This window comes from Serpula lacrymans (genome assembly GCF_000218685.1).
Source record: "Serpula lacrymans var. lacrymans S7.9 unplaced genomic scaffold SERLAscaffold_9, whole genome shotgun sequence".
Classification (NCBI taxonomy): domain Eukaryota; kingdom Fungi; phylum Basidiomycota; class Agaricomycetes; order Boletales; family Serpulaceae; genus Serpula; species Serpula lacrymans.
Window position 1 is genome coordinate 116,293 of NW_006763298.1, and position 15,151 is coordinate 131,443.

A 15,151-nucleotide genomic window follows, 5' to 3' on the forward strand; every position below is an offset into this window, starting at 1 on the left:
CTATTCTGTTTGGTAAGCCCGGTTATTTGTGGTGGTTAAGCTACTCACCTGAGTATTTCCCAAGGCAATGAGAGGGGTTACAATTAGTATAACTGGTGTTGTCGGTAAGTCTTCAACTCCATGTACTAGATTTGCAATTAATTCTTGAATTAACAGTAGCAGGCCATAGAAGACAGCCGTTTTGCCACCTCCTAAGCTTGTCGTTCTTGTGAAAGCCATTGGCTTTGTTCAGGTTGTATAGCTGCTATGCCAGCATTAGAATACATGTATCAATGTATCACCAGTATATATTTTTCCGTCTGATTTCACTAAGTCCTTGCTCTATCTACACAATATACTAAGATGCCGTGTTCCACGGTGTTTAAAATTCCAACCGTAACCAAACGACCACCGTACTTCCGTATATACATTATGCGTTAGTTTCAATTGCCAATCAAGTCACATTATGCAGTGCTACAGTGATCAGGTGAGAGTGAGTGCTACGGGATGTAATGAGCTTAGCTTTTCAGGCTTATTTACGTTCACACTTAGATTTTCAAATCCGCGAAGGATAGGTGCATGGTAAAATAATGTTGGCCGGTGTCAATTTGCGCATAAACTGCCAACCGAAAATCTATTTATGTGGCGCTGGAACTGAGCGGCCGTGGAAACCATATATGGGTCCGATTGGGTACAAATCATGTCCGACGGCTTCGTGTACAATTTACCCTATAGTTGGCTATTTCCAGCCTGCTTTTGTTATGCGAAACACTGGAGTCGTGACCTCCATTCCAGCAAAACAAGATCGAAGTTCCGGCGCAAGTCTGAGTCAATCAAACCCCAGTGGGTATCTTATGCGGCGTATGTATTACTGAAAGCTTCGGAGAACACTGGTTTTTGGCCGAGAAAAAATGGCGTGCTTCGTGTCTAACACTTGCCTCTCCATTATAGTAAGCAGTCTCCTCATCGACTTAAGAGTCGAGCACAGCGATATTCATATCATCATCTTCGCAGCGTTAATCCTCACTATATCTCATGCCTACAGCTACGCTTGCACCCCAATGTGCCCTCAAAGGATGGCATTCAGGAGAGAGAGCCATCCAAGAAATCATACATCTCCCTGAGCGGGTATCGATCAAGGCGATTGTTAACAGATTACCGGAGCAACATCGAATTTTCCACACCAGCCGCCTCCATTTTTTGCCCACCACTACGCTCGATGATCAGGGAAGACCATGGGCATCGATGTTATGTTCGAAAGATGGAGAGCCTGCATACATCTCGAGCCCTTGTGACACATCACTCATCATCAATGCCCGCGTCTGGGATGGTGATCCAGCCATTGATAACCTGCACCGTTTCAAGGAACGAAGCAGTAAAACAAATGTACTGGTGTCTGCTTTGGGCATAGAAGTGTCAACTCGGAGAAGGAACAAGTTTGCAGGAAGTGTTTCAGATGTTTCCTTTGATGGCGCAGATATGTGCCTTCAGCTGACTGTCAACCAAGCCCTTGGGTAAGCGCTTTCGCCATCGTGACCGTGCGCATGCTGAATGCCCATCGGTGCTGCAGCTTATGTCCCAAATATATCAATGTCCGCACAATTACGCCATATCCTGATGCTTCTCCTCAGCTGGTGTACCAGCAACTTTCAATGAATGATTATGATCGCCTGCCCGACGAAGTTATTGAATTTATACACTCTGCAGATACGGCTTATTTAGGCACGTCTTACGTTGCTCCTCCTGAGGATGAGCGAATGTATCCGTCGCATGTCAGCACTAACCATCGCGGAGGTCGTCCTGGATTCGTTCGTGTCCGCCCCAGCGATGGTAGAACAATAGTGCTTCCTAATTATGCCGGTGAATAATACCGTAGTCCTTTTTTACTCTATATAACTAATCGGTTTACAGGAAACCGCATGATGAACTCTTTAGGAAACATATACGTGACTCCGCTGGCAGGTCTCGTTTTCCCCTCATTTTCCAGTGGAGCCATTTTATACGTGACGGGCACTGCTCGCACGCTTTTTGGTCAGGATGCGCAACGACTTATGCCAGCTGCCAACGTTATTACCACAATTCGTGTCACGGGCTTTGCCTATGTAGAGAATGCTCTACCGATGCGTGAAGCTGTGGAACCAACGCGCAGTCCATACAGTCCACCTGTTCGGTATCTGGCAGAAGAGAAGCCTCCAGCCGCCTCATATGAAGATGTCATACTTTCCCTTCTTCGTGTAAACATTCACAATGACACGCTGGCAACCTTCACATTCAATACATCCAGGCCCATTGAAGTCAAACCTAGTCAGAATGCGGTATTGGAGTTGTCCGAGCTCCTTAGAGTTCGATCACACGAGTTTCTGGAATGGGAAGAGGGACCAAGTACCGAAAATGATGACTGTGTACGAACTTGGACCGTCTCCACCAATCCCACACCGATATCACCGTGCACAATGTCGCTCACAATCAGAACAATTAGCGGTGGTCTGATTACGCCGATACTTTACAAAATTGTTGATGACCACGCAGCCAAAGGTGCTCGTGGCGTCGACATTGACGTGACACCACTTAATATCACCGCACGCCTCCGAGGTATTGGTGGTGACCTGCCGGTTCCTGAACCAATAGCTGCATGTGATGGTGGCCGGCGACTACTCTGGATCGCAGGTGGCATCGGGTTGACCCCATTTCTTAGTCTGGCAAGATACGTTGCGGGCCTGGTCAAGCAAACTTTCGGTGTATGGGATATCGTTTTGGTTCTGTCAACTAGGGAACCGGACGTGATGTTGGGTTTGATATCAGATTCTCTTGAAGAGTTAGGGAGTACTGATGAACTGCCAACCCCACTTGATCTTTCGTTCGTCATTCATATGTTTGCTCCCGGATCGTTGGAGAAGCCTTCTACGCTTCCTCCTTTCGTCTCGCTGATTACACACAAGGGTCGCCTTGATGACAAGGGGGAACTATTCAGCAGGTTAGATGCAAAGCACAGGGAGCCGCACATTTGTGGTCCCTTGCCATTTGTGACCAGTGCGATGAAGTCTCTAAATATTGCTGGCGTGGACTCGGAGCACGTTCGTAGAGAACGATTTACTTACTAAACGTGCCCAATTGTCTGTTAATTTTTTTCCGTGGAGTTAGAATATCGATTGTATTCTCGGTAGGCGACAAGTTACAGGAAACACTTCCATCATATGATTGTTACGGCACCTTGGCAGTCCGTAAGTCGCTACTTCCATAAATGAAGCCTTCTTGAAAGAGCATTTTTTTCACACTTGCAGTTGAATTGACAATTCAAATCTTCAGAGCTTCCAGTTCACTTCAAATGGGGTATTTGCATACTGTATTCGTAACGAGGCACGTAATTCTATGATGTTACACGACTAATAAACTCATGTCTTTTGCGCCACACTGCGCTGCTGAGTCGGAAAGTTAGTAAGTTCAATCAGAGGTTTTGAGTGATGGAGTTACTGACCTCCTGATCTGCCTGAGTTATTTTAAGGGGGTCTTGCTCCGACAGACAGTGTTCCGGCGGAGGTAGCCTTCACAGCGTCCAACTCATCCATCTTTGCCATCCACTGTCTGAGCCGATCACTAAGGAGCTCTCCTTCAGGTACGGCTCTCAAGTCTGCTAAGAGTGGAAAGAGGAAAAAGTCTGCCCAACTCAACGTCTCTCCAAAGACAAATCCTTCTGGAGCCATCAACGCCTCCATCAGTGCAAGATGCTTCCGGAGTTTCGTGACACCTGGGTCAATTTTAGCACGAATTTCAGCATCTGTCAGTTTTCCTTCATCGTTCGCCGCGACACGAGGCTTCACGACACCGCCCTCGACTGCTGGGAATTCTGTTTTGAAATCAGAATCAATCGAAAAGGGAGAATAGGACGGACTCTTTACCATGCGCCCCTGTAAGGCTGACAAATTCCCACATCTGCTCTGTGATGATGGAACGACCATCACCTGCGGATATGTGTAAACTTGGTTCAGGTGCCACTCTGTCAATGTATCGCGCAATTGCTTGACTCTCTCGCAATTTGAGATCGACTCTTTTGCCATCGATCTCGTGGATGATGAGCGTGGGCAGGAATCCAAAAGGGTGATTTTCGTAGGCTGTCTCAGAGTGGGGTGTGACGCGAACCTGGTTGAATTTCAGACCCTTGTGGGTCATGCCCAGTGTGATGGACCGGGTGAAAGTGCTGAAGGGAGTACCGATGATAGTGTATGGGGGGGAAGCCATGGTGTGGAATGTCGATATGGAAGACAAGGTGGATTAGAGCCCTTGCTTTATTCTCGTCGGACAAGTCCGGTGGATAGCATCTTCGAGGACAAGGCAGTCCATGCTCCTTCTGAGTCACAAGGCCACCGTGGGCACTATCGACTAAATCTTCTCCTCTCTTTTGCATCGATTTCCAGCTTGACCCCACAAGGAAAGCTCAAACAAGGCGGCCCGCACTTACTTACGTAATATTCCGGTGTTAGTATTTACGTGATAGCCGGGCAAAATTCCTCGGATTTTTGGTTCCAGATAAAATATGATGATTTAATGATGATATTCTCACGATTCCCCGTGCTGTATGCCTTCAGTTCCGGCCGTCTCAGTGCCGCCTCGAGAGGCTTCAGAGCGCCTATGGAAGCGCATCTTAGCGGTAACGACAAAGGCCCCCGATGTTGCTGGAGCATGCAACAGAAGAACATCGGCAAGGCACGCCCCTTGAACGTTTGAACAACGCCATATGCCATATGGCCCCGCTCGCTATGCTTTGGTTGTTAATGGGCGCCTACTTTGCCGCGAAGATGCGACATTGGAGTCCCTCGTAATTCTTTCGGGGTCCCTGTCCGACATCAGAGGTGCCATCAGCCCCCACTGATCGAGATTTCACTGTCAGATCTACCCAACGGTAAATAAACTAAAATAAACGTCATGAGTCGCGACAGTTAGCAAATTTTCAGATCCCTCAAACCCGAATGCTAAACGCTAAGAAATACACAAAGATCCGCACTTCTCCCAAAATCAATCCTCAAAAATGGAAAGTAAAACTTCAAGTTCTTCAGTCAAATGGTTTGCATTGTCGTCGAGAAAATACAATCTAATATATATATTTGACTATTTGCCCCAAAGCGCAACTTTTGTCCACACAAGTGATGACACACTTTCATCTCCATAAGGAAGTCGTTGTGAAAGTAGAAGATCTGCGGCAAGTATATCCGCGACTTAAACATAGATCAATGTCTGTGTGTACATTGAACAAGTTAGCCTTGGTGCGTTCACAACACAGACGGAAATTACGAACATTTAATTTTAAGTTGCCTGCGATGGGCTAAGCTGTTCATAAGGGCACGAAGCCGGAAGGTTCTCGTCCAACAAGAAGTATTGCTTAGCCTCCCTTGAACCATCATCTCCGTAGTTCTTCAGCTCAGGGCTAACTGGAATAGGGTCATACTTCACAAGCAGTGAGCGGACCTTGGAGAGGGCACCAGCGCGCTTAGCATCGGTGCTGAAGAGGATATCGAAGATCCATTTCGGCTGGAAGACAATGGTGAGGCCCTTGGCATACCGCGAGTGACGGACTTGGTGAGCGGGGGTTTGGATGACGGTGAAGAAGGGCTCTCCGCCAAAGCAGAAGCACCATCTGTCGGTGTCGATGTCACGGGGAACGTCAGTGGGCCAAGGCTTGTTGTCGAGCTTGGCAAGACCATTAAGGAGCTTCCAGAACTGGTCGTTGTACTCGTCAACGGTGCAAGGCTGGTTGTTCTGTTTGGCAAGGAGGACAAGGGACGTGTTGGGGCCGAGGCCATGTGCTTGGGGTAGGTAGTCGGAGAGGGCGGAAGCGAGGGAACGGATGTGGCGGGGGTCAGAGAGGTCGTCAGAGTCGATAAACAAGTAAAGCTGGTCATCAGTCTTGAAGCCCTTGGTAGCATAGATGCAAGGGAAAATCAAGTCCTCGTTCAGGAGAACTCCTTTGTAGTCTTCATAAGCCTGGCGTTGCCAAGTTCCCTCTTTGTGAGTGGCCGCCACTTGTGCTCTGTAGTAGATATGTTAGAAGGGTGAAGATGTTGTGCATGTCTAGTAATCATCTACCTTGTCATCAGTCTGCCAGAATCATTGCTGTCTTTGCCCCCGTTGCTCTTAACCGAGTCCTGTTATAAATGTGTAAGCTACAAGTACCAAGGAAGACGAGCGATCACGACTAACATTAACGTTCAGAAGAGTGCTGCTGATGCTCTTCAGAAGTCCGGGAAGCTTGTAAGAAGCAGCGTTGGCTAAAAGTGTAAGGACAACGCCTCCGAACACGGAAGCAGCCAAAAACTGGTAGTCCATAGTCATGATGGGCAGGATGTTTTTGGAGTAGTTAGAAGTGGTGAACGACAATTTTTGACCGATGAGATGACGCCTTTAAAAACTATTCTCCCTTCCTGGAAAGGGAAATGCCAAGGGTCAGTTAGAATGATGACAGCTTAAGGTTTCTCGTACCACATTTCAAACCACGGGACGCTGACTTGGGCGCATAAAGATCTTCAAACGTGCAGGAGCCGATAGGCTGTAGTCAAGTGATGAACTTCTGAGAATATTGAGCTGGAGCCTGAGTCTGGGCTGACTGAACAACGTGAACTTACTCGGATAGGCTATGTTCCCGAAGGAGATGGGAAATTGCAGAGCTCGCAAATCACGAGGGGCTGAAAGCCCCATTCGAGCGTACCGCCTACGCCGCAGTGAAGAGTCACATCAGATCCAAAGTGACTATTGAGTCTACTCAAGGCCGTACGGTAGTAAAAACGGGGATAGAATATCCGAAAGCAAACCGCAAAAATAGGTAAACTAGGCGCATGATCCACGAGGATGATGCGGCAGAGGCAAGCAAAGCGGTGCCAGGGGGTGTTAATTATTGTCAGCGCTTCAAAGTGGATGGGCTTAAAGGTACGCTTCGGGTAGGTAAAGGTTACATATTCCTAACGCCACAAAGACATGCAAATCAGGCGTCAATGACACAAAACATGTAAGAAAGACGGCATTTCTGCACTCACCTGTGTTGCAACCCAGCGTCAACCACTCCTTCCGCTGGACCGCCGCAAGGATGAGGGATTATTTGCGAGTGCAGGGAGGCTCGTAGACGCGCCTAGAGATACTCATAACTGATGGGGAATCCGGCAGTAATTGTCATGCCAAATCGTTGCTTCTCGCACGAAAAATGTACTATTTGGTTGTCGATCTCATGGTGCATCGTCTTACTGCACCCGCGCTTATTCACTACAGGTGCTGCTCATGTCAGAGCACGCCATAAAGGGGGGATAGGTCGTTCGACGAGTTAACGAAGACAGATGCGACGGGGGGGAGGTTGGACGGTGTTGTGGATTTACAAGGAGAGAGAGAGAGACCGAGTATCACTTCCTGCAAGATCGGATCACAAGTAAGAGAGAAAAGGACGTAGTAGCTATTGTCGTTGAGCGAATGCCCAGACGGACTGAATGATACGCCGGCGGAAAAGGCAACGTAATACAAGATGGGATGGATCAGATGACCCTTTGGACGGAAGTTGGTCCCACGATGGTAGAGGATTGATGGCATCTTTGACAAAACACGAAAACAAATGAAGCTTCGCGTTAGCCTAGTTCGTATTTGACTAAGACCGCTTGGACATACTAGTATCCGGTGACCCTTCATGTCATTTGGTCCCTGTCACGACCAATACTACGGAACTATTTCCCATCTAGGCGGCTTTTGCCGCCCAAGTACCGACATTGTCGTTCGATTGCCGCGCGCTCAATCTTAGCCTTGGCTTCTTTGCTCAGCCACAGCGTTGACTACGGACCTGTCCCTCACCAATCGAGTAACTCAACACTGCGCCTGTCAGTATTTGCTTGATTTCCTGTGCTAACGTTCTCTTATTTCGCTTGCTTTATGGGCAGGATCCACAAGTCTTCTGACACCGTTAAATCGGACCAGTACACTATGCTGTGTCTTGCAATTTTTTTACCCGTCACCAACTAGTCTGACTACTAAGCTCGATCTCGCAACGTATATCACCTTTCGAGGGCAGAACAAAAAAAGCGGACCGCTTACCTCTTTGAAAAGGCTATGATCGCGATTTTACGGCACGATGGAACGCAGACGAATCAACCGCTTGATTTTCAGGGGAATCATATCCAAATTGTATGGATTTTTGCCAGCGGCGAAAAGACGATTTCCTGTCGTCAAGGTTCTAAGGTGAATTTATCAGCTTCCCCAATAAGTCATCTCGATTGACGTTCCCGTCAGCCGTTATAAGGCGGTCGCTTTCGATGTCTTCCCTCCAGAAGCACCTTTCCTCCACCCGACACAAGAGTAGGCAATGCGGTTCGCAACTTATTCAGCTCTTTTCGTTTCTGGCTTGGCCAGCGCCGCCGCTTCTGCGGAAAAGCGCGACACTTCCAGTGCTCCCTTTGACATCTATGATGGACCAACTGAACAGGATACGTTGTATAACGATCCCGCCTCCAAGCTTGAGTACACGCTGTCAGGTGGCCAGCCGTAAGTATCTTCATATTGTGGATGCCACTTAATGTGCTCATTAACGTCGCAGTTATCCCAACCCGCTGTACTCGGACCGTTTGGGAACCACTGGTCCCCTTCTCCTGCAGTCCACGAATCTGGTAAATGAATTCGATTTTCTCCAGATTTTTGAATCTCAGTTGACCGTGGGGAAATAGATCGAGCAACTTGCTCACTTCGTTCGTGAGCGTGTGGTGAGTTAAATTTCAACCATTTGCGTGCCTTTCACTACATCTAACTCCTACATGTAGCCCGAGCGTACTGTCCACGCCAAAGGTGGAGGAGCCCATGGGTACTTTGAAGTCACCACCGACACCGGTGCCAACTACAGCATGGCTGATCTTTTCTCGACTGTCGGCAAACGCACTCCTTTGACTGCGCGTTTCTCAACTATCGCCGGTAACCTCGGTAACGCTGACAGTGTCAGAGATCTTCGCGGAGCTGCTTTCAAGTAAGGTTTCTTCATGTCGTTGGTAGATCGTCTCTCATGAGATTTCTATTTTTTGTAGGATGCGTACTGATGAGGGTATCCTTGACTGGGTTTTCCTTAACCACCCTGTTTTCTGGCTCCGTGACCCCGTCAAATTCCCTCGTCAGTCGGCTGTTGATACTTATGAGGATTTCATCTGATATGTTGCCTCCTTCGTGATCTTCTTTTCCAGATTTCATTCGTTCGCAGAAGCGTGAGCCTCAAACCAACCTGTTGAACAAGAACGTAAATATCTTTAGATCCTTTTCTCACGGTACCTCCCACTTACTGATCCTGCCGAATCGCATGATATAGAACTTCTGGGGTATGTGGAGTTTATAACGTTAATGCCATCAACTTAAACTGACACGAATCTAGATTACCTCTCGGGAAACAACGAATCGATCTATCAGGTCATGCGCACCATGTCTGATTTGGGTACTCCTTACGGCTTCAGGTCAGATTACCTCGTTGTATTGTCAGAGGGGCGGTTGGCTGATTCTTGAGTTGCCAGACATATGAACGCCTGGAGTGGTAACACTTTCCGCGCCATTAAAGCTGATGGAAGCTGGGTTTACATCAAGTGAGTGTTGAATAGATCTATCAGACGTCTCTAGGCGCTAACACTTGCTCTCAGGATCTCGGCTTACACTGACCAGGGTGTGAAGAACAACACTGAGGCTGAGGCCGTCTTGCAGGCTGGCCAGAACCCCGACTTTGGTGTCCAGGATCTCTTTGACTCCATTGAAGCTGGTGACTTCCCAAGCTGGACTGTCTACTTCCAGACCATGACCCCTGCTCAGGCTGAAGCATACAAGTGTATGTCAAGGCGTTCTGTTCACATTGCTATTCATGCTAAGTCACTCATCCCGCAGACAATGTCTTTGATCTTACCAAGGAATGGCTCGTCGATGAGGTCCCTCTCCAGGAAATCGGCCGTATTGTCCTTAACCAGAACCCGTAAGTTATATTCGGTTTACTCATCGCGCCATCGTTGTGACGCCTTGCGAATCTTAGCACAAACTACTTCGCTGAGATTGAGCAGCTCGGTTTTGACCCTTCGCAGATGGTTGGTCCTTTCTTTCCATACCAGGGATTCAACTTACATAAGATTGCGTTGACAGCCCAACGGTTTGGACTCATCTGTTGACCCTACCCTCCAAGCTCGTCTGTTCGCCTACGGTGACGCTCAACGTTACCGCATTGGTGTTAACCACAAGCAGCTCCCCGTATGTATTCTAATTTCCGCCTGAATGTTTGAGTACTAAAAAGTAGTATCCAGATTAACTGCCCTCTAAACCCCACTGCCAACTTCCTGCGCGATGGTTTCATGAACTTCAACAACCAGGGCAAACGTCCCAACTTTGTTTCTCAGCAAGACCCTCTGAATGTTGAGCAGAACCCTTACCCCAACGAGAACCACACCGTTTGGACTGGTACCGCCCTCAAGTACCTCAGCACGCCTTCTGAGATCGACTTTGACTTGCCTCGTATCTTCGTGAGTAGTAATATCTTTACATGATACATCAGCCTGCTAACGTCGTTACCTATAGTGGAACGGTCTTTCCGCGACTGACCAGGCTAACCTGATCTCCAACGTCATTGGACATCTCGGTCTTGCTTCTGACCAGTCCATCAAGGACAAGCAGTGCGCGATTTTCAACCATGTCAACGCGACTTTGGGTCAGGCTATCGCCAAGGGTGTTAACTGCACTATTTCGTCGTAGATGTGGTTGGTTGCTGATAGAGTCACACGCACTTTCGTTAAAATTTTAATACAAAATTGGACTCGTGCTTTAGGCAAAATAGCATTACTCTTCATCTTTCGTTTATGTATTTACTCTGCTATTTTAATACGGGAACCACTTTTTGGTGTCTTGCTTAACTTATCAAAATGTCGTTTGTGATGTCTGTGAATGTTTGAGGCCATTTATCTCAGTCGTTCGAAGTAAAGGAAAACGGACTCTGCTACATAACAACTGGGGTTAGACTCATGTCTTCCATTACTGTTTCCGTATCCTTTTGGTCTTCGAACAGACAAGAGCCCTACTTCTAACATCGCGCCTACACTCAGAACTGAAACATACTTATTAGGATGTGCAATCCTCAGTTGCTTTTAGGATACCAACCTCAAACATCTGTAGAGCTCGGTCATATGCGTCCTTGTTGATAGCCATCTACTGGATTACAGGTGGTATAAAGTAGCAGAATGGCTAGTGATGGAGGTTAATATGGCTTCGGGATATTAGTAAATGGAGCAGTGTCTGGGATTTTTGGAAGTGCAACTACGTTTGGTGGTCACAAATACCCTTGGCGTCTACAAGAGACAGGTTATCTTGTCAACTTATGAAAGGAACTTGCGAAGAACTTCAATTTACTAATCGGGGTTCATCACGTGACAAGTGTAAAATGTGGCGAACAGAGACAAGGTCGCTGTAGTATTTATCTCTTGTTGCAGACATCGCCTATCTCATATGCCAGCTCTCCAGAAGTTCCAAAAATCCTCCAAAAAGCGGTCTGCACCGTCAGGAGGGGAACCTAAAGCCAAAAAAACCCATATCGCTAGTTCAAACGAAGTCGGTACAAAAGCAGGCGGCCGCGATGTAGTGGAAAAGACCAAGAAACGCAGCAGACCAGTAACTTTACCAGTAAAAGTGGATAGCGAAGGAGACTCAGAGGACGATGTGGATGCAGACGACTTTGAAGAGGACAATGAACTCGAGGGGGAGGTGGAAGATAATGGGAAAGATGATGCTATGGAGGTCGATCATACGCAACCTAAAAATCCTAATGGCAAGTTTCCTGAGATCGTCTGTTGTTGGAGCTTTTTTCCCTGTCGGTGCTTATGGATATCTCTTATAGCTGCAAGGGAATCTCATAAAGCTCAACGAGTCCTTCAGGAGCAGCGCCGGGCTGCTAAACCGCACTCAGTACTTCTTACGGACGCAAAACGCGTGTGGTCACTTGCTCGCCAAAAAAACATCCCAACGACGGAGCGACAAAAGCATATACATGATCTCATGGATGTCGTAAGGGGGAAGGTCAAAGAGCTTGTGCTAAAGCATGATGCAAGTCGTATCATCCAAACCATTGTAAAATATGGAGGACAGAAGGAAAGGGACGAAGTAGCGGGCGAACTCAAAGGCCACTATAGAGATCTTGCACAGAACAAGTATTCGAAGGTTAGCAATTCGCGCTCGACATCGGAAATGAAGCACCAATTTTTTTCGCATTAGTTCCTAGTGACCAAGCTAATTCGACTTTGCCCAACACACCGACCATCTATCCTTATGGAGTTTCAATCTCATGTTCTTCGCCTTCTGTTGCATCGGGAAGCCTCTAGCGTTCTAGCTGACTCTTTTGAGCTTTACGCAAATGCTTATGAACGGACCATACTACTTCGCGATTTCTATGGTAAAGAAACGGCTTTGTTTACTGTCACACGCGGAAGCGAAGAAGAGAAAGTTATGGCCAAGCAAGGTTTCCGTGGCGTTTTACAGGGAGTGGAAGGTGAACGAAGAAAGAGGATCCTTGTCGCACTCAAAGAAAATCTGATAACGATGTAAGCGCCCTTACCCTCAAAATTCCAACTGCTTCCAATTTTCTACCTGTAGATTCAATAACCCTGACAAGGGTGCAGTTACTCATGCTATCGTCCATCGTGCTCTCTGGGAATATCTCTCTGCGGTCAATGACATACCGGAAGAAACTGAGCGGGAAAAACTCCGCAAAGAAATGTTTGAAAGGTATTGTTCTTCTCATTATTGTACAAGGGGCTCTCTGACCCACTATATAGCTGTCAAGATGCCTTAGCCGAAATGGTACACACAAAAGATGGCAGTCGTGTTGTCAGAGAGCTCATCGCTCAGGGCACTGCAAAAGTTAGCCCTTCTCGCGTATCTTCATTTCACAAGTGCTTAGAAGATATATTAGGATCGAAAGCATATAGTCAAGACAATCAAGCCACATGTTGAACGGATGTGTATCGACGATGAGGCCCAGCTGGTACTTTTTACAGCACTGGATATTATCGAGTACGCATGAACGCTTTTTTTTCTGACCTTTCTTCTCATTATGTCCCAATCCCAGTGACACAAAACTCACGGCGAAATCGCTTGTGTCCGAAATCGCTTCACGCGCTTCTGTGCTCTCCACCACACCTCAAGGCAGGCGCTCACTCTTCTATCTTATTGTTCCACGCAGTAGACGACACTTCACTCCTGCGCAGACTGTCACTATCGCAGACACGGACAGCACAAGAGAAAAAACCAGCAAGAAGGAAAATAAGACCAGGGAAGCAGAAATCAGAAGTGCTGCTAGTGAGACTTTGTTGAAATTTGTAGAGGAAAGTGGGGCGGAGGTGGCAAGGGATACTGGAGGTAGTTTGGTCGTATTGGAAATCATGCTCTTTGCTGAAGGAGGTAAGTTTGACCTCTCCCTCGGATTATCCATTCCTTACCCTAGTTCTTGGACAGATAAAAGCTCGGCTTCAACCGCACTCCTAAATGCCTTATCGTCAACATATCCTTCCGAAGATCCTTCAAAGCCTCATCCCATTGACCTACCACATACATCCAGGATGTACAAAACGCTCCTACAAGGAGGTCACTTTTCACATACCACCAAATCAATATCGCTCTGTCCCGCATTTTCTCCATCAGCGTTTGCATCGGCCTTCCTCAAAGTGGTAGGTCAGGACGTAACTGTGAGCATGGCTAAGGGGGATGGTGCATTTGTCATCGCAGAACTGCTCGAGAGAGTTCAACAAGAAGGGAGAAAAGGAGAGAAAAGCACAGTCAAGGGATGGTTTAATCATGACGTGACTAGCAGTATCGAAAATTCTGATGGGAAGGGTAAAAATGTTCTTCTGGGGAAAATTGCAGCGCTATCATGATATTATGATATACAGCGCGTGTCGTCGTACAGATTTGTGCATTATGCTTTGATCCAAAACAACTCTCTAATGGTATTTGTTGAGGTGTCATCCGCCAGTAGCTTTTCGTCTTGAAGCTTCACTTAGTTTCTTCGAGAAATGTGTCGAAGGGTCGAAGTACATTGAATCATAGTGATGTCGTTTCCGTCTTTTCCAGATGATACTAGTTGCCTTGCTGGTGGCAGATAATAAGTTAGTCCATTATAAACTAAAACTCGTATTGATTACTGTGCGCAAGATATCATCAAACGACTCGAATCAAAATTAACCAGTAATACTGTCCATGATATACCCACATACATCTCATTATACGTGATAAAATATTTTCAACAAGTGAGAGATCAATCACTACAGACTTTTCTGTGCATACCGTACAAGACCCGAGAACAAGAGTTCTTCTCTATCAGAAAGAAGGAGGACAAATCCCTGCAGTCTCTTATGACCAGGATTGACGAAGACATGCATCGGATTCAAAATCTTCGTCCTAATGGCTTCTCATTGGCTGAATTGGACGATGAACTCACATGTATGGCCATGATTAGGGCGCTGACAAAACCGGATAAACCCGGTCTCTGCCGAAGCACCCATTGTTCTCCTAGGAGTCATTATACTGTAGTGAGTAGCACCTCCGACTATAAGTAGTAGGGGGTTTAGTATAGGAATACCTCATGACAAAACCGGATAAACCCAGTCTCTCCCGAAGCAGCCATTGTTCTCCATGGAGCATAGCCACCACTCCATGGAGTCACCATTGTTCTTCTAGGAGTCATTATACTGTAGCAAGTAGCACCTCTGACTATAAGTAGTAGGGGGTTTAGTATAGGAATACCTCAGTCTTTTCTATAGCCTCTCGGGCAGCGGCTGAGGTATGTTACATTACATTTATAAGAGATCACCTTAAACTAACATCTATTGTAGTTTCACTTAGGTAAATAATAAAGTCGTTTCTATAGCCTCTTGGGCAGTGGCTGAGTTTCACTTAGTATTATTAGGTTATGAGCCCTGGTGCACAAAAGCTACGCAGGAAATAATTTTTATTTGAAACGGCAACCTCGGAACCATGACCACAGCACACGATACATCCGCATGTCCAGTTCTCACTGGACCCAACAATTTTCAGATATGGAAACTCCGGATTATCTCAAAGCTACGTCGGGAAAAAGTTCTCCGGGTTGTTACTGGAGAGGAGCTTAAGCCCTTACCAGGAAAACCTACCTCCTTGGAGGATCCTGAGATCACCTGGA

The 15,151-nt window shown here is 46.9% G+C and overlaps 5 protein-coding genes across 5 annotated transcripts; 3 read left to right on the forward strand and 2 right to left on the reverse strand.

Moving 5' to 3' along the window:
• Positions 1-1,014: 1,014 nt before the first annotated feature.
• On the forward strand, positions 1,015-3,220 carry SERLADRAFT_393233 (uncharacterized protein; the record flags this gene model as incomplete). Its single annotated transcript, XM_007319894.1, has 4 exons — positions 1,015-1,493; positions 1,550-1,839; positions 1,891-3,019; positions 3,064-3,220. The coding sequence occupies 4 exons, from the start codon at positions 1,015-1,017 to the stop codon at positions 3,218-3,220; spliced, it is 2,055 nt and encodes a 684-aa protein (XP_007319956.1).
• Positions 3,221-3,327: 107 nt separating this feature from the next.
• On the reverse strand, positions 3,328-4,324 carry SERLADRAFT_393244 (uncharacterized protein; the record flags this gene model as incomplete). The annotated part of the gene is made up of 3 exons (XM_007319895.1): positions 3,328-3,398; positions 3,455-3,823; positions 3,876-4,324. 2 exons carry the CDS (start codon positions 4,213-4,215, stop codon positions 3,477-3,479), a joined length of 687 nt encoding a protein of 228 aa, XP_007319957.1.
• A 682-nt stretch (positions 4,325-5,006) lies between these two features.
• Positions 5,007-6,346, reverse strand: SERLADRAFT_471059 (uncharacterized protein; the record flags this gene model as incomplete). The annotated part of the gene is made up of 5 exons (XM_007319896.1): positions 5,007-5,208; positions 5,270-6,001; positions 6,058-6,116; positions 6,172-6,285; positions 6,306-6,346. 2 exons carry the CDS (start codon positions 6,063-6,065, stop codon positions 5,278-5,280), a joined length of 732 nt encoding a protein of 243 aa, XP_007319958.1.
• Positions 6,347-8,020: 1,674 nt separating this feature from the next.
• Positions 8,021-11,027, forward strand: SERLADRAFT_471060 (uncharacterized protein; the record flags this gene model as incomplete). The annotated part of the gene is made up of 17 exons (XM_007319897.1): positions 8,021-8,111; positions 8,139-8,164; positions 8,217-8,484; positions 8,537-8,606; positions 8,664-8,699; positions 8,757-8,956; positions 9,015-9,097; positions 9,168-9,220; positions 9,290-9,299; positions 9,353-9,431; positions 9,489-9,557; positions 9,612-9,793; positions 9,850-9,934; positions 9,992-10,043; positions 10,099-10,203; positions 10,257-10,472; positions 10,528-11,027. 15 exons carry the CDS (start codon positions 8,306-8,308, stop codon positions 10,699-10,701), a joined length of 1,593 nt encoding a protein of 530 aa, XP_007319959.1.
• A 481-nt stretch (positions 11,028-11,508) lies between these two features.
• Positions 11,509-13,962, forward strand: SERLADRAFT_356787 (uncharacterized protein; the record flags this gene model as incomplete). Its single annotated transcript, XM_007319898.1, has 8 exons — positions 11,509-11,771; positions 11,844-12,156; positions 12,211-12,536; positions 12,589-12,720; positions 12,771-12,855; positions 12,908-13,008; positions 13,064-13,395; positions 13,450-13,962. 8 exons carry the CDS (start codon positions 11,731-11,733, stop codon positions 13,866-13,868), a joined length of 1,749 nt encoding a protein of 582 aa, XP_007319960.1.
• Between the last annotated feature and the right edge of the window lie 1,189 nt (positions 13,963-15,151).